Source organism: Hemitrygon akajei, chromosome 17 (assembly GCF_048418815.1).
Source record: "Hemitrygon akajei chromosome 17, sHemAka1.3, whole genome shotgun sequence".
Lineage (NCBI taxonomy): Eukaryota > Metazoa > Chordata > Chondrichthyes > Myliobatiformes > Dasyatidae > Hemitrygon > Hemitrygon akajei.
In genome coordinates this window covers 25,663,056-25,687,248 of record NC_133140.1, presented here as the reverse complement: position 1 = coordinate 25,687,248, position 24,193 = coordinate 25,663,056, and the positions used below count along the sequence as shown (strand labels likewise).

Here is a 24,193-nt window from a genome sequence, read left to right as displayed (position 1 = left end):
CCCCATGGCTCCATAGTTTCCCCTGTTCAATTGCAACACTGACACCTCCGAGCTGCCCTTATCCTTCTCAAATTGCAGATAAAAACTTATCATATTATGATCACTACCTCCTAATGGCTCCTTTACTGCAAGATCGCTTATCAAATCCTGTTCATTACATAACACTAAATCCAGAATAGTCTTGTCCCTGGTCAGCTCTCGTACAAGCTGTTCCAAGAATGCATCCCGTAGGCACTCTACAAACTCCCTATCCTGTGGTCCAGCACCAACCTGATTCTCCCAGTTCATCTGCATGTTGAAATCCCCCATAACTACTGTGACATTACCTTTGCCACGTGCCAATGTTAACTCCCTATTCAACTTATAAGTTCCCTAGGAGTCTTCCGGTCCAAAACGATGCCACAGGGCATATCCGGAGCCCTTGCAACCTTCCTGCGGGGTATGTGGAAGACCATGGGGGATGTGGAGGCGTTTGGAGTTTTGGCGTATGTGGATGATCTCTTGGTATTTGGATTTGCCTCAGGAGAATATGAAGTGAGGTCGTTGCAGGAGCGGCTGAGAACTACAGAATTAAAGTGTTTTCTGGACACGTGCCAGGGCTGGCGAAGGTCGCAGCTAGTGAGTAACTGTCTCTACGGAATGAAGTTTGAAATGAAGACGGAGAGACTGGAAAAAGTTGATCTGGAAGAAGTCATGAGGAAGAAAAAGCTGGAGAGAAGTGCAGTGAATACTGAACTGGAGGCTGACCAATCTTGAACTGCTGCTTTTCAGGTCGGGTGGAAGAAGCTGTTGGAGTAACTGTGTCCCAGATTGAGATGGCCGGGATGCGTGAGTCAGAACTGCTGAGCCTGTGGCGAGATTTGCAGGGGCCAGAGAAGAAGCTGATATCTCAATTGCAGGAGGCTGAAGAGACTGCAGGAGCAGTGCAGGCCACGTGTTTCCATTTGGAGAAGTTCAAACAGCAGCTACCGATAGCAGAAATGAGGACGAATACAGATTCGATGGATGATGTGCTAGATGTGTGGTACATGCTGCCTTTTGCTGACTTTCCCTCGATTGAGGACGAGACCTTTGGCCCTTCTCCCACTGAGTCATGTGTAGTGGGGAGGGTTAGCTGTGTGCAGTGGGTGGCATGAGTGAGAGGTTGAGAGAGGAATTGGTAGCGTGCCCGAGGTATCCCCAGTTGTGTCCGAGCCTGAAGGGTTTAGGTGAGGGGGTACGGAGGTCTCAGAAGGGTTAGGGAACTCCCAGATAGTTGGCCTATGTAGCGCCTGAGGAACAGGGCATGAGGTTTACTGTGTGGGGAGGCGATGTCACTGTTTGTGCTTGGGTTAGGGTGTGTTGTCAGGAAAGGTGGCGAGTTATTTAATAGTCATGAGGACATGACTTTTATTTGGTGGGGGGAGAGTGTAAAGGGGATTTCTTCTTTTTCTTTGTTACTGTGTATGTAATCAAAATGGCTTCTTTATTTTGTTAAAAGTAGGAATGCTTCTTTGTTGCGAGAGAGTGCTGGAAGCTTGTTTGGATTAAAATTTACTGATAACGAGAATTGTATTCCTTTGTAAACCAATTGAGATTAATGTTGTTCTTTCTTCTGAGTCTGTAAGCTATTGTTGGCGGGCTTTTGGGGAGATCGACGCGAGGGGTTGAGAGAGATAGGAGACGATGCTGTAAACTGGGCGAGGAACGGACCTAAAGCAGGGGTCCAAGGCCAGGAGGTACCCCGAGGAGAGGAGATGAAGCTAGATGTGCTTGGTTGACCACTTCGGATGGTCCTATGCTGCGAGTCGAGGAGATCGAATGGTGGCCAGAAGACTTCAGTAATTGAGCTCCAACGGTTGTGCACGAAGTGGTTTGGACTTTGATAAGTTTGGCGCCTTTTCTTTATTTTTTTTCTTCATATATACTGTATCGTTATTAATCACTTAGTTATAGTAACCTTTATATATTGTACTCATTTAATCGCATATGGTGTACTGTCTGTTTTTGGGGGAGGTGGGGACATCACACAGCATCCACACAAGCTGATTACCTAGTTTGGCGGGGCCAAAGGCTGCTCCCCCTAGACGAGAACGAGCTGAGCGAGCCTGAGGCGACCCAGGGGGTTACATTTACAGCCTTGGATTATAACTTGAAGACAATTGAATAATTCTAGAATGCACTAGCTGTGGTAATTATAGAAATAAAAGTTTTATCTTAGAAAGGTTGTTGGATCCAACCTGATGACATGGGCATTAATGTCTCTAACCTATGGAAATTTCTCCTGCTTTCCCATCACTCTTCCATTCCCCAATCTGGCTCCCCGTTGCCCCTTCTTTTCTCCTCACCTGCCCATTACCTCCCTCTGGTGTCCTTTCTCCTATAGTCCACTGCCCTCTCCGATCAGAGTCCGTTTGCCTTTAGCTCTTCCATCTGTCACCTCTGATCTCTTTGTCTATCATTACCCTTCCCCAACCCATTTACTCTCTCCCTCCCCTTGTTTCACCTATCATCCCCCACCATTGCCTTTTTGTTTATCAAGATACACCACATGCATGTGTGCCAATTCTCCATCCATAAGCATATAACTGGAAAATATCTTGCTAATGTTCCACCTAATTGCAGAAACGATACATGCATCCAAAACCACTGATATATTGCATAGTAGCAAAAATGAACGTTTTAGCATTTATCAAATAAACTTCTCAATGTTTTCATGATAAAAGTCGGTTCTAATGGTGTTCAGCATTAAAAAATATATTTTGATTTTCTAAAGTCTCAAAAGCTCTTAAAACATTTTACATATATTTTTCAGTTTGTTATCTTAATAAATTTTACTTCTAAATTTGATTCTCATTTATGTACAAAGCCCACAACTAACATGCAAAATGAATTTAATATTATTACTCATCTTGCAAGATGTTGTTAGAGATTCAGTGTAGAATTTGCAGGTGTCACATAACTTGGATATGTTCTTTATCTGACAGTGTGGAAACAAATAAGCACTTATGAATATATACTTTTCCGCCGTGAACAGAAAGTGTCGAAAGTTTCACCACAAAATGATCATGACATAGAAGCTTTACGATGGAAGTCTAATCAGGTAGCAAGGTGTCAGTTTTCTATATGTGATACGTGCATTTTATAACTTCTGATACTGTCCTGCGCCTGTTCAGAAAACTTTGCTTTATGTTCTCAGATTAAGCTGATTAAGATATTGACAGTGGATTGTGAATCTTGAGAGAGTGGCAGAAACAGGAAGTATTTTGTACGTAGAGAAATGAATAGAAGTTAATAGATTCTAACTAATAAAATGACATGGGCTGGAATTTAGGATATAAATAGTCTAGGAAGATTTGAGTAAAAGTAAAAAGTGGTAACGTGGAGGTCTACTAAGCATTGAGACATCATGCTAAGAAACATGAAAACATGTAGAGTACATCTGTGCTCCAGTATTGGACAATGAGGAAGGTTGACAAATGATTCAGCAGGATCTTAACCAGTCAGGAATATTGTCAGAGAAATGATGGGTGGACCTTCAGCTGGACCTCTGTGAGGTGCTACACTTTGGGAGTTTGCACATAAGATGAAGGTATAGAGTTTTTAGGAGGATTCTTAACAGCATTGATTTACAGAGGCATTTTGGAGTATGTTCATAGCTCCCTGAAAGTGGCACCTATCGTAAGAAGGCGATAAAGCAGGCACGACATATTTGCCTTTGTCAGTAGAGGTGTTCAGTGTAAAAGTGGTGAAGTCATTTTGCAGCTGGTGTGCTACAATTTGGAGATTTGTGTGCAGTTGTGCTTGCTTCATTTCAAGAAGGATGTAGAGGCTTTGAACAGGGTACAGAAGAGTTCACCAGGATGTTGTCTGGATTAAAGAGATCAGCTGTAAGGAGAGGATAAACAAGCTTGGACTTTTTTATTTGTACTGTCAGAGGCTGAAGGGAAGACCTGACTGAAGTATGTGGTCTGAATGGAATGACGTGTTGGTATGGCACTGATGCAAAAGTGTTGCATTGTATCTTAGTACATGGGGCAATAATAAATCAATTTCCAATGTAAATTTGTGAAGCATAGATAATTTAGATAGTCAGAAGCATAAGGGAGGTCTACAGTTGCTAGAAATCCTGAACAACTGATGCACCATCAATAACTCTCTGAGACGTGAGGCGAGATATCGGCTGGAAGAAAGAACAAGCAGCAATTGACCACCATGCTACATCCTGGAGACTGAGGGCAGGTCTCAGGCCTCAATCACCTTTATACCAGGGTCTGTGGGAAGAGCCACGGTCAGTGGGAGGAGCCACAGGAGCAGTCAGCGGGGGGGGGGGGGGGGGGCGTGTCCAGACAGGTGTATGTAGTTCACCACGACAACACACAGAGTTCTGGAGGAACTCAGTAGGTCAGGTGGCAGGTATAGAAGGAATTAAACCGTCAACATTTCAGGCCAAGACCCTTCAACAGTCTTTGTTTCAGAGTGGAAATGTTAAATGCTAAGGGGGATAGCTTTAAGGTGATGGTAGGGGTGGGGGGAGGAGAGTTCAAAAGATTTTACATGGCAAGTTTCTTGTACAGTGGTGAGATCAGCACTGAGATTGTGGTTGAATAATAAATTTAAGTGATGTTGACTGAGGAACCATTAGAGTAATTCTCTTTTACTTCAGGGTATCTCTATCAGGTTTCAAAGGGTGTTGATAAGTTGCTGTATAAGAGATGAGTGTTGATTTTGCCCGACGCTGCCTCCCTAGGCCTGAGTCGACATAGTAGTAGTAGTTGATTTTGGGAAAATAGCCGGCTAAATTTGTTGCTTTTTAGATTTGCTTAGTATGTGTATTAGTGACCCACAGTATCAATGCCAAGACTTTTTTTAATATGAGCATTGGTGCAAGTGAAGATGATATGTTTGTTAATGGCCATATAAGGACCATGTTAAGAAAAGATATTAGAGTATGTCCTAAATGATACAGTTTTAAGGGGATGAGATTGGCAAACATATTTAAAGGTGATTGTACAAAAAGATAAAATCTGAAACAGGTCTATTTGTCACATAAACCCTCTCCACTCTGCAGGGGTACCTGCAGGTCCTGTCTCAGTGTCTGCCAAAGCTGCAGGCCTCTTTCTCCTTCACCTACCATGGACCTGTCCAACATTTCATCCTCCACCATATCCATGCCTTCAACTGCCAGTTCTTTGCCTTCCTCACTTCCAGGAAGGATCAGATCTCCGTACTCCAGACCGCAGATCCCGCTGACTCAGACCCCGGTTCCGACAGCCCTGGACACCTCCATTCTGGGGATACAATCCTCGCCAACTCCAGCTCCAAAGAACCCGGGCAGCACCAGACCTCAGACTCCACCACCAACTCCAGTTCTAACAAACCCAGGTGGCACCAGATCTCAGACTCCACCACTCCCAACTCAGGTTGCAACAAACCTAGACAGCACTAGACCTCAGATTCCACTACCAGCTCCGGTTCCAATGTACCCAGGCAGCACCAAACTTCAGATTCCACCACTGCCAACTCCAGCTCCAACAAACCTAGACAGCACTGGACCTCGGAGTCCACCACTGCCAAATCTCAACTCCAGCTCCAACAAACCTAGGCAGCACTGGACATCGGAGTCCACCGCTGCCAACTCCAGTTCCATGACCCTGAGCAGCACTGGACCTCAGACTCCACCACTGCCAGCTCCAGCTCCAACAAACCTGGGTGGCACTAGACCTCAGATTCCATCACCAGCTCCGGTTCCAATGTACCCAGGCGGCACCAGACTTCAGATTCCACCACTGCCAACTCCAGCTCCAACGAACCCAGGCAGTATCAAACCTCAAACTCCACTGCCAACTCCAGTTCCAATGAACCCAGGCAGCACTGGACCTCGGACTCCACTGCCAACTTGAGTTCCAACAAACCCAGGACCTTGAATTCCACCTGGCTTGACCTTTTCCCTTTTCCTTCCCTACTTTTTCATTCTGGCATCTTCCCGCTTCCTTTCTAGTCCTGAAGAAGGGCCTCGGCTCGAAATATCAACTGTTCGTTCATTTCTGTAGATGCTGCTTGATCTGCTGAGTTCCTACAGCATTTTGTGTGCGTTGCTTTGGATTTCCAGCATCTGCAGAATTTCTTGTATTCACTATTTACATTACTTGTATTCCTTGAAAACAGTAGAATAGGCCATCTGCTTGAGACGTCAGTTGAAAGTAAAGTAGAAGCATCAATGGTTAAGAATTGAAGAATAAAAGGTTTTAATATTAGAGATCAACCATTTAAAGGCAAGATAAAAAGTTTCTCTTGTACAATCTGTAACTCAGTTTAAAAGTAAATTGGATAAGCTTCTTGGAGGAAGTGGCCAAAGGAAATTAAACAGAATAAAAGTAATTTTCTCTATCTGAGGAAGCACTATCATTGGCTGATATTGTATGATGTACTTTTATTTTCAGATTTTGGCTATTGATAAAGCAGTTATTGGTTCTGAACTTGATATTTAATGTTCAAATATTGACAGTTACGTTCCAGTATAACAATTTGAATTGGACAAATTACTTTTATCCCCTTTATGCCATTTCTAAAGATATGGTGAAAATATCTTTAGATATTGGTGAAAATTCAGTTTCAAGGGCAAATATTCTTTAATCTGGACAAGTTGCACCCAATGTCAGCCCTCCACACATGTGCGTCTTCCAGCAGAGCTTCTTACGATTGAAAGTTTAGCTTTGAGCTTAGCAGGCTTGGTTTATGACTTAACAAATTTGTACCAATCCTAGCATATATTTATCATTAAATATTAAACAAAACTGAAATTCTGCCATCTTTATCTTTAATTGTATAATCATTAACCTTTGGTTGTACTGATGAAACGTTTTGCTTCCATCCCGAGAGACCAGTAATGAAAAGCTGATTGGCAAAAATGTGTGTTTCTACCTGGGCCACTTTGAAAGAAGCATGTCTATAGTGAAGATTGTATTTTTTTTTAAACGGAAGCTCAAATGGTATGGTAACCCTTCTGTTTTCCAGAATACTAATAATGCGGCATCTCATCAAAAGGGTAATACTCACGTTCACTTTGAGAGCACCTCAACAGATGGGTCAGTAACAAATGAATAATTACTCGTTCTAACTTGTCTCAGCATCCAAAGCTAAATTGATAATCATTTTAAAAGAAGTGTTAGAGTAAGTCCATAAGATAGCATTATGTTAATTTACAACATTAAATCAAATCCATTCAAATTAATTTGATGGCGGAGGAGAGGGAACTGTTCCTGAAATGTTGAGTGTGTGTCTTTAGGCTCCTGTACCTCCTCCTGGATAATAGCAATGAGAAGAGGGTATGTCCTGGGTGATGGGGATCCTTAATGATGGATGCCTCCTATTTGAGGCATCACGTGTTGAAGATGTCCTCGATGCTGGGGAGGTGAGTGCCACATGATGGAGCTGGCTGGGTTTGCAGCATTCGACAGCTCTTTTCAATCCAGTGTAGTGGCCCCTCCATATCGAACATATACCACCAAGTTGAGTCTTCATGTACAATATTTATTTATACCAGCATGCAACATCTTAATTTGCTCACATTATCTAACTATAACCCTGCAGTTAGATGTATTATTGAAATTGGGTGTATATTTTTTACAACAAAATATTCTTTTAAATAGGCTTGTTGGAATTCAAGTACATTTAACTCTGAGGACATGTTTATAGTGAATGCCTGATTCGGTATACATGATAGTCCTTAGATCAATATTGGTACTGGGCCAGGAAGCAGATATTTTTTAAATTTGGAGATGTTAGATGTTTTCTGCAATCAAAATCAGTTATAAAAAATATACTGGGAACCATGGTAGGGTGTAGGAGAACTGATTTTATTCTGTTTCCTAAGTGCTTGAGATTTTGCGTACATCAGAAGAACAATACAGTGAGATACCTAAATGGGAAGTGATAGAAATGGCAAGATAGACTTTTGTAGATGGGAAGAGAGAAAACTCGGAAACACCAACCTGTTAGCCTAACATCAGTAGTTGGACTCTATAATAAAGCTTGTGAGATCGAGACTCAGAAATACTAATAGCATTGAACAAAGTCAGCAGCAAAAGAATGCTTGACTGATTTATGCTTATCAGTAAAGTTAGACCAGACACAGGATTGAATGTGTCAGGTTACATGTTTACATAGATAACCATCAGACAACAAGGTAAATTTATCTGTCATTTCCCTCTTTACTAGTGTGAAAAATCTTGCATCTTACCACTGACTGTCTATACATCACTTTGTTTTACTTTGTATCCTATCATCTGTTTCATAGGTCAACATCAGAGTATCGCCAGGACACTGTCATGATAGAGGATGAAAGTTTCCCAACAGTTGCTTCTAGTTGTAATCAAGACAGAAGAAAGAAGATTTCGCAGGTAAAGGAGGCTGATGCAGAGAACATTTCGAAGTATTTATAATTAATGAATTCAGGATAGATCTTCAGAGATATTGATCAGAATCAGGTTTATTATCACTGGCATGTGTTGTGAAATTTGTTAACTTACCAGCAGTTCAATGCAATACATAATACAGAAGAAGAAAAAAATAATAAAATAATAATAAATAAATCAATTACAGTATATGTATATTGAATAGATTAAAAATTGTACAATAACAAATCATATATATTACAAAAAGTGAGGTAGTGTTCACGGGTTCAATGTCCATTTAGGACTTGGTTAGCAGAAGGGGAGAAGCTGTTCCTGAATTGCTGAGTGTATGCCTTCAGGCTTCTGTACCTCCTACCCGATGGTAACAGTGAGAAAAGGGCATGCCCTGGCTGCTGAAGGTCCTTAATAATGGACGTTACCTTTCTGAAACACCGCTCCTTGAAGGTGTCCTGATTTCTTTGTAGGCTAGTACCCAAGATGGAGCTGACTAAATTTACAACCCTCTGCAGCTTCTTTTGGTCCTGTGCAGTAGCACTCCCGAACCCCCCGTACCAGACAGTCATGCAGCCTGTCAGAATCATGTTACATCTATAGATGTTTTTGAGTGTATTTGTTAACACACCAAATCTCTTCAAACTCCTAATGAAGTATAGTCGCTGTCTTGCCGCCTTTAACGTATAACCATATAACAATTGCAGCATGGAAATAGGCCATCTCAGCCCTTCTAGTCCGTGCCGAACGCTTACAGTCACCTAGTCCCACCGACCTGCCCTCAGCCCATAACCCTCCATTCCTTTCCTGTCCATATACCTATGCAATTGTTTTTTAAATGACAGTATCGAACCTGCCTCTACCACTTCTACTGGAAGCTCGTTCCACACAGCTACCACTCTGAGTAAAGAAGTTCCCCCTCGTGTTACCCTTAAACTTTTGCCCCCTAACTCTCAACTCATGTCCTCTTGTTTGAATCTCCCCTACTCTCAATGGAAAAAGCCTATCCACGTCAACTCTGTCTATCGCCCTCATAATTTTAAATACCTCTATCAAGTCCCCCCTCAACCTTCTACGCTTTAAAGAATAAAGACATAACTTGTTCAACCTTTCTCTGTAACTTAGGTACTGAAACTCAGGTAACATTCTAGTAAATCTCCTCTGTACTCTATTTTGTTGACATGTTTCCTATAATTTGGTGACCAGAACTGTACACAATACTTCAAATTTGGCCTCACCAATGCCTTGTACAATCTTAACATTACATCCCAACTCCTGTACTCAATGCTCTGATTTATACAGGCCAGCATACCAAAAGCTTTCGTCATCACCCTATCCACATGAGATTCTACCTTCAGGGAACTAAGCACCATTACTCCTAGATCACTCTGTTCTACTGCATTCCTCAATACCCTACCATTTACCATGTATGTCCTATTTTGATTATTCCTACCAAAATGTAGCACCTCACACTTATCAGCATTAAACTCCATCTGCCATCTTTCAGCGCACTCTTCTAACTGGCCTAAATCTCTCTGTAAGCTTTGAAAACCTACTTCATTATCCACAACGCCACCTAGCAGAGTATCATCTGCATACCTACTAATGCAACTTACCACCCCATCATCCAGATCATTAATGTATATGACAAACAACACTGGACCCAGTATAGATCCCTGAGGCACACCACTAGTCACTGGCCTCCAACCTGACAAAGTTATCCACAACTACTATCTGGCATTTCCCATCCAGCCACTGTTGAATCCATTTTACTTCTTCAATACTAATACCTAACGATTGAACATTCCTAACTAACCTTCCGTGTGGAACCTTGTCAGAGGCCTTACTGAAGTCCATGTAGACAACATCCACTGCTTTACCCTCGTCAACTTTCCTAGTAACCTCTTCAAAAAATTCAATAAGATTTGTCAAATATGACCTTCCACGCACAAATCCATATTGACTGTCCCTATAACTTTTTAACTGCATCGATATGTTGGGACCAGGTTAGATCCTCAGAGCTCTTGACACCCAGGAACTTGGAACTGGTCACTCTATGAGGATTGATGTTATGTTGTGCTGACTTCCCCTTTCTGAAGTCCACATTTAATCCTTGGTCTTACTGACGTTGAGTACAATGTTGTTGTCACAACACCGTTCATCCACCCTCCTCGTCACCATCTGAAATTCTGCCAACAGTAGTTGTGTCTGCAGCAAATTTATAGATGGCATTTGAGTTGTGCTTAGTCACACACAGTTGTGGGTGTAGAGAGAGTAAGCACGTATCCTTGAAGCACACCATTGTTGATTTTCAGCGAGTGGAGATGTTATTTCTGATCTGCACAGACTGTGGTCTCCTGGTGAGGAAGTTGCAGGGGGAGGTACTGAGGCCCGAGTTTTGGAGTTTGTTCATTAGAACAGAGCGTGCTATCGATAACATTGAGCGCTGAGCCATAATCAATAGACAGCAGCCTGAGCTAGGTATTTCTATTGTACCAAGAGCCAGGGAAATTGCATCTGCTGTAGACCTATTGTGGTGATAGGCCAATTGTGCTGGATCCAGGTCCTTGCTGAGGCAGGAGTTGGTTCTAGCCATGACCAAGCTCTCAAAGCACTTAATCACAGTAATTGTGAGTGCCAATGGGTGATAGTCATTGAGGCAGCTCACCCTTCTCTTCTTGAACGTTGGTGTGATTATCACCCTTTTGTAGCTTGAACCAGTTTGACTATTCTCCTCTGACCTCTCTCATTAAGGTGTTTTTGCCTGCAGACCTGCTGCTCACTGTATGCTTATTGTGTTTTGCACCGTTCTCTGTAAATTCTAAGGGCTGTTGTGTGCGGAAATCTCAGGAGATTAGCAGTTTCTGAGAGATGCTAAACCACCTCATCTGGCACCAACAATCAATCCATGGTCAAGGTCACTTAAATCACATTTCTTGCCCATTCTGATGTTTGACCTTAATAACAACTGAATCTCTTGACCACGTCTGCATGTTTTTATGCATTGAGTTGTTACCACATGATTGGCTGATTAGATATTTGTATTTACGAGCTGGTGTACAGATGTATCTAATAAAGTGTCTACTGGACGTAATTAAAGTAGTACTTTGCATGTGAACAGCTCTGTCAGTTTCTGAATGAAACGTATATATCCTTCTGGCAGTATTTTACATTCGGTGAATAACTGATATGAATCTTTCTGTAGTTGAAGGAAAAACGAAGACGTAAAATGTCTGCACGTAGATTTAAACGCACGGCTGCAATCAGGACCACTAAAAGACCATTTCGACCTTCTCAACTACCACCAGGTAAGGGTTAAATAGTTACTACCTGAAGTAAAGTTTTTAAAAAAGTTTGTACTTAAAACAAATTGAAGGGATTGTGAACTTTTATAATGTCCTAATAGCCTGATTTTCTAAATTTTCATAATTTGAAATGAACTAATCTATTTATCAAAAGAAGAACATTTGTTTAAATGGTATCAACATATTGCGACAAAGTTAATGTAAAAGTCATAAAAACACAAAATGCTGGCAGAACTCAGCAGGCCAGACAGCATCTATGGGAGGAGGTAGTGACGACGTTTCGGCCCAAAACCCTTCATCAGGAGTGGATTGAGGTCTCAGCCCAAAACGTCGTCACTACCTCCTCCCATAGATGCTGTCTGGCCTGCTGAGTTCTGCCAGCATTTTGTGTTTTTATTTATTTCCAGCATCTGCAGATTCACTCGTGTTACCTTTTAATGTAAAAGTCTATTGATTTTAGTTAATAGATAGCTAAAGCATCATATTTACTGCACTTTATTTCAGTCTTCTGAAATATATTCAGCTATTTGAGTCACGTTGATTTTCATCTTGTGCTGAATTACTCAACTAGTTTCTTTCACTGTAGTTTTATTGACTTGCATGCATTGTAGGTAAGGGGCAGGGCATAAGAAATCACTCTGGCTCCCCACATTCCAGATAGTCCCTTCCCTTGTACCTGTGCCATAGTCTCCCACCCGCTGCTGGAAGCTTTTCTATTGTGACCACTTTCTCCTCGGGGTTTTGGGGCATTCCTGATCGTTCTAATTGTAGGTGATCTTTGTACCTTGAGTTGGTACAGCCAGCCACCCCTGTAGGGTGTAGGTCGATTTTAAGAGGCAGTTTTGTTTCTTCGATTCATCCTTTTAATCAGCCCTGATGCTTGGGCCGTCATGGAGGATGTGATACACTGTTGCTGGTGGTCCAGTCTTTCAGGCTCTTGTTATTTAGAGATACAGCACGGAATAGGCCTTTCTGGCTCAGCAAGCCGCACCAACTAGCAACCCACTGATTTAACACCAGCTTAATCACAGGGCAATTTACAATGACCAATTAACCTGCTAACTGGTACCTCTTTAGACTGTGGGAGGAAACCAGAGCACCCTTGTCCTACAAAATGAGACCCGGTATCCGATTGTATATCCTGCGGGTCCCCAAAACAATGCAATCCCTTCAGCGTATGGTCCTAATCAGACTCGAATATGTGTTAGCCATGGTGAGCAAGTATTTACATAGTTACTGCTGTGGCAGGGCTTCGATGTAATCCATCTGCCACATTAGGGCTGAACCAGTTTTCCTTTTAGTGTGGTGGGAGTAGTGGTCTTTCAGGGAGAGCTGTCTTTTTAACCTGCTGCCAAATGAAGCCTGTATCGACAGCTTCCTTTGTTACGTCCACGGGTTGCAAGCCCATTCAGTGGTGTCAAGTGACCAGCCGTGTTCCTTTTCCCCAGGCACTCAGCAAGATTCATTAGGCCATACCCTTATTCTCCTTTTGTTTGGAAAACCCTATCTCATTTACCAGAGTGACTTCGTTAGTCAAGGGGCTGTCATTAGTGCTTTCCATCAACATGGGAGAACACCTTCATAAATAGGGGCATCACAGCATGAAAATTCAACATAACCCCTTTGTGCAAAAGATCACATCTGAAGTATAGTATCCAGTTTTGGTGACTATGCGAAGGCCTTCAAAGGCAAAGAAGATTTACTGGAAAATTTCCAGGAATGAGTGATTTTTGCTTCAAGATGAGATAGGAGAAGCTGGAGTCATTTTCCTCACACTAAAGAAGATTGACTGGATATTTGATGGAGTTGTACAAGATGATGACCAGTTGGACATTTGTTGGACCTATACAAGACTATGACCAGTTAGAGATTTGATGGACCTGTATAAGACAATGACGAGATGGACATGTTATGGAGCTGTACAAGACTATGACCAATTTTAGGTTAAAACCAAGAAAAGCTCTCTCAAATATGACTTAAGGATCTTATTTTTGGAGGGGTTGGTTGGAACCCAGAGATATAGTTGAAGTGAAAGGGAAATACAGTAAAGGAGAGGTATAAGGAGAAACACTATTACACAGTGAGAGACAGATCTGGAACTCTGTGCCTGAAAGAGTCCTAGAAGCAGGAACAGTCAGGGATAAGAGAAATGGAAATGGAGAAAATAATTTTCATAGCTCGGGGGAAAGAAGATAGTTTGGGACCAAATGAGTTGCTCTTTGGGTACCCACAGTGGGCAGTGTGCTGAAAGGCACACTCCTGTGAAGCAACTGATCTGTGATTCTACAACAAGCCAAGGGGGGAAGGGAGGGAGGGAGGGCGAGAGAGGGAGGGAGAGAGAGAGAACTTTGACAGCTCAAAGCATTGATATTAGTCATGGAGAATTGAATACAGAGATCCTCAAGAGGCTAGACTTAGAAGAGTGCAGATATGGTATATTATTCATGAGATTGCAAGACAGAAGTGATTAGAGGAATATGAAAAACAAACATTTATGAAATTGAGATTTTGCTTTACCATAAATCAAGAAGCCAGAGTAAAGGATGTATAAAATATAGACAACAGAATTCTGAATGATTATATTTATGGAGAAGAAAAGAAGAAAGACAGGCCAGGAATTCTTTGTGCTTCATCAAGTGTCCAGTTAACAAAAAAAGAGGTTTGAGTGGTAGAGCTTTGGCAAGGATGAGGGGATGTCCATAAATAGAGGGGAATACAGGAGATCTTACTGATGACACGCACAAGGCCAGTCTATTAATTTTGAGAAAGTTTAGGATCAAGAGAAGTTGTCAAGCGGTAAAGCTGAGGCTGTCATTTCAAATAATGTTGACAAGACGATGCACATACAGGGAGAAGGGGGAGATGTGATCGCCAGAGGTAACGGTGCAAATGATGCAAGTGCTGCACAAAATTCTACTGCTGATGGCAGTCTGGTGAGAGCAGGTGAATGTGATTCCATTCATCCAGAAAACACTGAATAGATATAGGAAAAGGAAAGTGAAATCAACATTGAAGGTTGCAGACAAGTTGAGAAGGAAGGACACAAGTCCTTGTTTCAATCAAATCGGATGATAGTAGTGATCAGAACTTTAGCAATAGTGTGGCACAGGTGGGAATTTGATTTGGTGGATAACAAGATCTAAGTGAGATCGACAGAGATGTAGGAAGCCCAAATATCCTCATAAAGTTTGGAAAGGAAAGAGCAACTGGAGCTGAGGTGTTCGACAAAGAAAGAGTGAGGGACTTGTAATTATGAGTATCATGTTTTAATAAAAGAGCATTGTAGCTAAGGGACCAGAACTATCCACAAAAGACCAGCACTAGAAGCAGGAAGGGTGATTCTATATTTATGAGTTTACAGCAAATAAAATCAGAGTGGGAGATGCACTGGGGTCCCACACCACCCAGGTTCAGAGTGGGAGGTGCACTGGGGTCCCACACCACCAGGTTCAGAGTGGGAGGTGCACTGGGGTCCCACACCACCAGGTTCAGAGTGGGAGATGCACTGAGCTCCCACACCACCAGGTTCAGAGTGGGAGGTGCACTGGGGTCCCACACCACCCAGGTTCAGAGTGGGAGGTGCACTGGGGTCCCACACCACCGAGGTCAGAGTGGGAGGTGCACTGGGGACCCACACCACCAGGGTCAGAGTGGGAGATGCGCTGGGGTCCCACTCCACCAGGTTCAGAGTGGGAGGTGCGCTGGGGTCCCACACCACCAGGTTCAGAGTGGGAGGTGTGCTGGGGACCCACACCACCAGGTTCAGAGTGGGAGGTGCGCTGGGGTCCCACACCACCAGGGTCAGAGTGGGAGGTGCGCTGGGCTCCCACACCACCAGGTTCAGAGTGGGAGGTGCGCTGGGCTCCCACACCACCAGGTTCAGAGTGGGAGGTGCTCTGCGGTCCCACACCACCAGGTTCAGAGTGGGAGGTGCGCTGGGCTCCCACACCACCAGGTTCAGAGTAGGAGGTGCTCTGCGGTCCCACACCACCAGGTTCAGAGTGGGAGGTGCACTGGGGTCCTACACCACCAGGTTCAGAGTGGGAGGTGCACTGGGGTCCCACACCACCAGGTTCAGAGTGGGAGATGCACTGAGCTCCCACACCACCAGGTTCAGAGTGGGAGGTGCACTGGGGTCCCACACCTCCCAGGTTCAGAGTGGGAGGTGCACTGGGGTCCCACACCACCGAGGTCAGAGTGGGAGGTGCACTGGGGACCCATACCACCAGGGTCAGAGTGGGAGTTGCGCTGGGGTCCCACACCACCAGGGTCAGAGTGGGAGGTGCACTGGGGACCCACACCACCAGGGTCAGAGTGGGAGGTGCACTGGGGTCCCACACCACCCAGGTTCAGAGTGGGAGGTGCACTGGGGTCCCACACCACCAAGGTCAGAGTGGGAGGTGCGCTGGGGTCCCACACCACCAGGTTCAGAGTGGGAGGTGCGCTGGGGTCCCACACCACCAGGTTCAGAGTGGGAGGTGCGCTGGGGTCCCACACCACCAGGTTCAGAGTGGGAGGTGTGCTGGGGACCCACACCACCAGGGTCAGAGTGGGAGGTGCGCTGGGCTCCCACACCACCAGGTTCAGAGTGGGAGATGCGCTGGGCTCCCACACCACCAGGTTCAGAGTGGGAGATGCGCTGGGCTCCCACACCACCAGGTTCAGAGTGGGAGGTGCTCTGGGGTCCCACACCACCAGGTTCAGAGTGGGAGATGCGCTGGGCTCCCACACCACCAGGGTCAGGGTGGGAGGTGCACTGGGGTCCCACACCACCAGGTTCAGAGTGGGAGGTGCGCTGGGGTCCCACACCACCAGGTTCAGTGGGAGGTGCACTGGGGTCCCACACCACCAGGGTCAGAGTGGGAGGTGCACTGGGGTCCCACACCACCAGGGTCAGAGTGGGAGATGCACTGGGCTCCCACACCACCAGGTTCAGAGTGGGAGATGCACTGGGCTCCCACACCACCAGGTTCAGTGGGAGGTGCACTGGGGTCCCACACCACCAGGGTCAGAGTGGGAGGTGCACTGGGCTCCCACACCACCAGGTTCAGAGTGGGAGGTGAGCTTTGGTCCCACACCACCAGGTTCAGTGGGAGGTGCGCTGGGGTCCCACACCACTAGGTTCAGAGTGGGAGGTGCACTGGGCTCCCACACCACCAGGGTCAGAGTGGGAGGTGCGCTGGGGTCCCACACCACCAGGTTCAGAGTGGGAGATGCGCTGGAGTCCCACACCACCAGGTTCAGAGTGGGAGATGCGCTGGGCTCCCACACCACCAGGTTCAGAGTGGGAGATGCGCTGGGCTCTGTTGGGCTTGAAATTCTGCCCTGTATTCTTTTAGGAAGAGAGACAACCAACACCGGAATATAGCAAAACGTGGCTTTATTGGCTGAATCGTAACTGGTACAGCGAATCGACGGAATCGCTGGAGAAGGCGCGCTTTCTGGCCTCTCCTTACAATCTGCTCTTATTTATATCCCTTTTTCCCCCCACCACAATACCCCGTTACATATTAGGTAATATCAGGTACTCGTGTCCATCTATTGGCCCATAGCCAGATGCTCACGAGTTTCTTTTGTTTACTGTATCGCGTGACAAATAGTATCGGTGTAGCGGGGTCCCCAGTTTCGCTCCCCCTCCCTCGCATTCCAGCTAACATGATGTGCGTTACGTGAGCCACTCCTGACCTGTAATGGTGGTCCCGAATTAACCCCGACACAAATTAAACCCAAATACTAATTGAACCCAAATACTAATTAAAAACCCAAATACTAATTAAACCCAACACTCCCTCCCTTGGCCTCCCAAAGGCCACATCCCCACATCCCTTACAATCTTTTCCGCGGCTGCCGGGATCAGGCAGGGAGGTGAGTGTCCCCCAGCACTCTTTGGCGTGTCCTCCCTATTTGCACATCCTGATTTGTCCGACCTAGGGTCACAAAATATGGGTAGGGGTTCCCTAAACATTCGCGATTTTTACAAGTAGCATGCAACATTTCAGAAAACTTATTCAAAAACAACTCTCAATTTCCTCCTTGGTATGGCCCATTCCAGTCCGTGTTCTCCCATAGTGCGTCCGCTTTCGGGAGGGCCTCGGTCGCCCCTTCCACCGGGAACAAGGGTGCCTGGTACGCCGGTGGAGGTCCATCCTTTCCAGTCAAGGCTCGATCTATAGTTCGGACCACTAGGGTCCTGATGCAGGGTATGCAACAACAACCACACGTGATAAAGATAGCAATTGAAATAGACAGTCCCAGTGCCAACTGTCCAAGTAGGACCCCCCATTCCCCAAACGTACGTTTCAACCAATTCAGCACTGGGTTATTGACTCCTGATTGTTGCTTTAGCTCATTAGCCAGGGATCGCAATTTAGTCAAGCCCTTGGTTAGTGATCCGTCCGGGCCTGTATTGTTTGCTATGGTCATACAGCACATGTCACCAAACAGGGCGCACACTCCGCCCTTCTCTGCTAAGATCATATCTATGGCAATTCTGTTCTGCAGGGTCATTAGGGACGTCTGTGATAGCTGCTCGTGGACAGCTTCCGCGATGTCCCTGGTTAGATTAGCCAGCCTCTGCACGTTATAGTGGATCAGGTTGATCCGGTTGACATTTTTATTGGTGGTGATTGGGAATATGGCTGAAAAAAGTGGAAAGCTCTCAAAGCCTGCAGCTACCTCGTCTGCCAGTTTATATTCGTCCGGGATGTTTCTAGCCTGACCGATAGCATCGATCCATATCCCATCGGGGTTCCTTTCCCCCCTTTCAGTGAGCGCCCTCTTGTTCCTATACCACCTCCCGATTTCATCAGGGATTGGGTTGAGGGTGTAGTCCCCTGGATTCTTTGCCGCAATGAAAAGAGGTACATTTAGAGTGATCAGGGTGCAGGTCCCCTCCCAGTTTACAGGTAGCCAATTATATAGGACCCGTTTCCCACAGTACCACCAGAGGTCCGCTCTGCTGACAGTCAGCATGGTGGCGTTTTCGGTGCCAGTAAGACTGATCCGGGTAGAACATGCACTGTCAGGTAGGTTGCCCACTCTGTAGGGCTGATCCGACGGGGACAGGTTAGTAACGCAAGTGATGTTCCTGATCGGGTCCACCCTAAAGGCTGGTGGGGTCACATTGGCCGGGGCCATGGGGAAATAGGTTTCCCAGGACTTACACCCGGCAGAGGGGTTGGTTAGTGACATGAGTTCGAGGGCGCAACAGAAAGTGTCTTTTTTCCTCAAAGGGGCTAGGACTCATGAGGAGTGTGGGTTTCCCCGTAGCACATACCCAGCAGTCCCCTATCGCTGCCTGGGTGGTGTATTGGACCACTCGGTCAACCCAGGCGTTTGCTTCCACGTACCCTGTCTCAATTGCAATATACTCCCGGGGAGTTATCTTATTCGTGTCCGAACTCTTTACCAGGACAGGGCTGGCTGTGGGACCCAATCCTGGGTCTGTGTGGGTTCCCAGATTGATCCGGATAATTCCCCATGGGTCTCGGCCTGTCACGTCCGCCCTTATGATCAGATAGAGCACGCCCCCCGCCCCATGCTCCCTGACCTCTGACCCGCGACGAGTGGAGCAGGTCTGTGACGACCATCCCTTCATACTAAAAGGGTTGTGTATTTCTTCCTTGAGTGTCAGGATTAACGGATTCACTCCCTGCTTTCTTCCCCAAACAGAGCCCCTGTAAAGGCTCACCTTCCTCTTAAACTCATAGTAGGGTTTGGAGGACCCTCGATTGTTTGGCCTCTTATCCAGCCAGGACTGGTCTGGGCCTGTCCACCACCATACATTTATCCATGCGCTACACTCCTTTACCCATGGGTTCGGGTATCCCAAGGTGAATGGACACATGTAGACATTATACCCAGTCCAGGCTTTCTTGTCGCCCCAACAGTTGATCACATCGCACAGGTCGAACTGGAATGTCCTACCTGTATGAGGGTCCGCATTAAGGATGATATTTGCTCCGCACGCATCTCCTCCCCTTCCCGCTTCGGCCATCGGCGCCTTACCTAGGAGCATTACTCCTACCCATATCAGGGTTTTCCATGGCGTCATCTTCCTCGGCTTCCTCCTCCTCTATGTCGGAATCGGGATCAATCGGTCTTCCTTTCTTTGTCCTAGAGCAGTGCGAGAAATGGTGCCAGTTATTGTCCCCCTCCCTTCCTACCTTGAGTGTATTGTTTGAAATTTCTGTAACAGGGTACGGGCCATGCCATCGCTGCTCGCTCCAGGAGGAGCGCCCTGGCTGCCGCAGGTAGACCTCATCTCCTATTTTTAGCGGCAGCTCGGGGGGTGCGTCCTCAGGGTGGGCATTCCTGACTTGCTTAGCTATGAGCCTCACCATCTGGCCCAGGACTCTATCATGTATTGGGTCATGTCCTGATTCATTGTCTCCCAGTTTTCCTCCCACCGCGGCGATGTGTGCGGTCCCGGCATGGAGCGCCCCGTTAATATCTCGTGTGGTGTTAGAAAGGTTTCCCCATTCTTTTCTTGCCGCATGGACATCAGAGCCAGGGGGAGGGCCTCCACCCAAGTGAGCTGGGTGCCTGCCATTACTTTTGCAATTTTGTCTTTTATGGTTCGATTTGCTCTTTCCACTAGACCCTGGCTCTCTGGGTGGTAGACACTGCCGAACCGATGGGTTATCCCTAGAACGCCCTCTACTCTGGCCAAGTGTTCGTTTTTAAAGTGGGTGCCATTGTCTGTGCAGATTTTAGTGGGGACTCCGTATCGGGGAATCAGTTCCTGGGTAAGGACGTTGACCACCGTCTCACCATCCTCCGCCCTTATGGGGAAAGCTTCTACCCATCTCGAGAATCGGTCCACTATAACTAACAGGTATCGGTGGTTCTTGGGGGTCCTTAACCTTGCTCCCATGTCCGTGAAATCCATACAAATTTCCTGCCATGGTCCCGTGGGGTTGGGGAATTTGAGCATCGGATGGGGCAGTGGTCTCCGGGCATTGTGTTCCTTACAGATTTTACATTCAGCTCTCAAATTTTCCATGTGCTCCTTCAATTTTGGAGCCCACCAGTGATTCTTTATAAGTTTTATTACCTTGGCTATCCCTATGTGGGTGGGCCCATGGATCTCCTTAAATAGTGACGGTAGTAATGCCCTGGGTGCTACTGTCTCCCCTCCCTCGGACCGCCATATATGGTGGTCCGTATCTCCCACAGTGAAGTGTTGTCGAGCAGCTCCCTTGTTAATCCACTCCCGACGCTCTGCTGCCGATGCTGCCCCCTGTAACTCAGCAAGGTGGAGCAGAGCATCCGCTTGGAGCAACGGAGCGACCTGTAAACCTCGGGATTCCGGCTGGGCCAGAGGTTCACAGTCTGAGGTGTCCCTCCCTGACCTCAGGGTGGGCATTTGAATTGCGGCTTTCGCCGCCCTGTCAGCTGCATCATTACCTCTAGCCTTGGGGGTGTTTGAGGAGCTGTGGCCTGCCACCTTTATCACTGCGACCTGAGTCGGTAGGCGGACTGCCCTTAGTAACCTGCGGAGAGGTCCTTCATGCTTCACCGGGGTACCAGCCGCAGTCCTGAAACCCCGCCGGATCCAAGCTGCTCCCTCTACATGCACAGCCCCCCACGCGTAGTTAGAGTCGGTGTAAATATTGACTCGCAAACCCTCACTAAGCTCTAAGGCGCGCAGGAGGCCGTAGACCTCGGCCAGCTGGGCTGAGGCTGGTTGTGGGATCTCGGTCACCAAATGCTAGTGGCGGCAGCTTTTTTATTAACGTGTCCAGATCAGTACGGGCCCAGGGGACATACTTTACTCCTCCCCCATGTGTGGCCAGTAGGGGGCCCTGTAGACCCGGCCAGGAGACACCATCCCCCGGCGTGCTAACCGCGTCCATGCTATCCCTATCCTCCGAGGGGTCGGGTTCGTTGGTCTGATTTACGGACGGGCTGCCTTTTACCAGTGCGGCATGCAGTCCATACCCTGTGACTACTACCGTGTCCTCCTCTGGAGGCCCTTGAGGCTCAGCTCAGGGTCTCCCTTGTCACCTAGAATCATGAGGGCGGCATGTCGGCCAGCCTGGGCGACGTGCTGGAATGACTCTGAGTGGGGAGGTTCGGAGGGCAGGCACCAGTCCGGCCAGTCCTCCCTTACCTTCGGGAGGGCGGCATGGGCTTTGTGTGCCCTCGCCTCCTCCTCTGTCAGGGCAGTGAGTTCGTTTAGTTGCTGGCTGTGCTGCGTCAGCAGGGTGAGCATATGTTCTCGGATGGGGTCCTCTACGTCAATAATACCACCTTTTATTTCCATCATAGGAGCTTGGACATTCTCCTGTGGGGCTGACGGGACTGATGGTGCTAGATCTGCTTTGGGTGGCTGGGGGGGCTCTGCATATGGTGGAGGGGCCGTTACTGGGATATTGTGATGCGGGGCATGAGCGGCGTTAGACCATCCGGAGGGAAATGGTGGGTAAAGAGGCTGGTGGTCTATGATCCACTCTGGGTCTGCGGGGTCAGTCTCGGGGTCTGGACACGTGGCTGACTCCTTTGGTGTGGGGCGCGGGAGCACGGAGTTCCCCGGCGGTTTGTCCGCATGCGCCTGGAACCGGGACAGGAATTCCTTGAGATACACATCCTCATCCTCTAATTTGGCTACGGACTTGGATTTCCCAAAAAACTTTCGTTTTGCCTCCCCTCGTCTGTTTTCCATATCATTGAGGACACGAAGTTGAAATTCAGCCAGCAAGGAGAGGATCAGAAATGGTTGGTCATCGGCTGGGAACCATCCTTTGTCTCTCCACGCCTGAAGGCTTTTTTCTAACATGTGTAATTTCTTTTCACCTTCCTTTACTGTATTGTTATGGGAGATCGAGTGCCTGACGCTCTGGAGCACCTCTCCAGTGCGTGGTCTATTTGCAGCGACAGTGGCGGGGGCCACAGTCGCGAACTCCTTTTGGGTGAAGTCTGAATCAGGGGGATACGTGAGATGGACTGCCACAAACCCCAGTTCCGCGGTTGTACTTGCCGGATGGGCGGTGCCCGATAGGGGCACGGTTGTTAAAGGTCCAATGCCACGCGGAAAGTTTGATTGCATTGATCCCTTCTCAGGCCAATCCCGCGACTCCCACTTTGGGGTCAGACACATTGTGAGCTCCGTCTTCCATTTGTGTGGCGGGGCCTGCTTTATTCCCTCCCAGGCAGGGGGCGGATTACCTAATTTTATCACTGTTCTGGCAGATGCTTGGGGATTCGCTGCCAGGTTATCCAAAATTTTAGCCATGTGAACGGGGTCTACAAGGGTGCGTCGAACCTCACTTAGTAGGTGGTCTTTCTGGTGGGGTGCCTGGTCTAGTACCTTAAGTACATTGTTGGGGTCCATAATGGCATTATCTAACAATAGCTGCGATGTAAGATTAGTGCCGTGGTTTAGGCTCAGTCGCCACCACGGGACACCAGGTTGTTCAACACGCAGGTGTCTGAGTTTTGGTAACTTAAAGTTGAAGTGTTCCATGGCTCCCCAGTGCACAGAGAGGATCAAAATGTGGGACAGTCGCCTTTCAAAACCTGACCTTCGCGTGGGAGATTTCTCCTCTTAACAACCGGTCTAAGGTAGGCGCAGTCAAAATCCCCGTGCACTAAGGTGTACCACGGAACACCTTCTCCTCCTCACTTCTGAGACTTTTATGCCCTATTGGGCGGCGGGGTTCTCAACTCCCCTCACTCAGAAGACTTTTCCACGGGCGGAGGATCCTGCTAAAACGGATAAGAAAAATAAGTACTTACCAGTCACGATTCCGCACCTGGAATGAACTTCCTCGAGGTAATTTGGGGTTGGTGAGGTTCCGTCAGCAGACAAGATCTAACTCAGTAATTCAACTATCTAGTGGAAGTCTTAGATATAACAGGCACTTCCTTACCTTATTCGAGGTTGCGGCCGCAAGTTGTCTGCTGTCGGACCCGCCAGCCTGTGTTGTCTCTCCCTCCCCACGTCGGGGTCACCAAATGTTGGGCTTGAAATTCTGCCCTGTATTCTTTTAGGAAGAGAGACAACCAACACCGGAATATAGCAAAACGTGGCTTTATTGGCTGAATCGTAACTGGTACAGCGAATCGACGGAATCGCTGGAGAAGGCGCGCTTTCTGGCCTCTCCTTACAATCTGCTCTTATTTATATCCCTTTTTCCCCCCACCACAATACCCCGTTACATATTAGGTAATATCAGGTACTCGTGTCCATCTATTGGCCCATAGCCAGATGCTCACGAGTTTCTTTTGTTTACTGTATCGCGTGACAAATAGTATCGGTGTAGCGGGGTCCCCAGTTTCGCTCCCCCTCCCTTGCATTCCAGCTAACATGATGTGCGTTACGTGAGCCACTCCTGACCTGTAATGGTGGTCCCGAATTAACCCCGACACAAATTAAACCCAAATACTAATTGAACCCAAATACTAATTAAAAACCCAAATACTAATTAAACCCAACAGCTCCCACACCACCAGGTTCAGAGTGGGAGATGCGCTGGGCTCCCACACCACCAGGTTCAG

At 47.0% G+C, this 24,193-nt stretch overlaps 1 protein-coding gene across 1 annotated transcript in view; it reads left to right on the top strand.

The window, feature by feature from the left end:
- LOC140740476 (palmitoyltransferase ZDHHC11-like) overlaps positions 1-24,193 on the top strand; it is a 56,855-nt gene that overhangs the window by 28,579 nt on the left and 4,083 nt on the right. The window contains exons 7-10 of the mRNA XM_073069657.1: positions 2,967-3,082; positions 6,997-7,067; positions 8,279-8,381; positions 11,593-11,695. Of these exons, the coding sequence (XP_072925758.1) occupies positions 2,967-3,082; positions 6,997-7,067; positions 8,279-8,381; positions 11,593-11,695 (393 nt within the window). The remainder of the gene's footprint in view (positions 1-2,966; positions 3,083-6,996; positions 7,068-8,278; positions 8,382-11,592; positions 11,696-24,193) is intronic.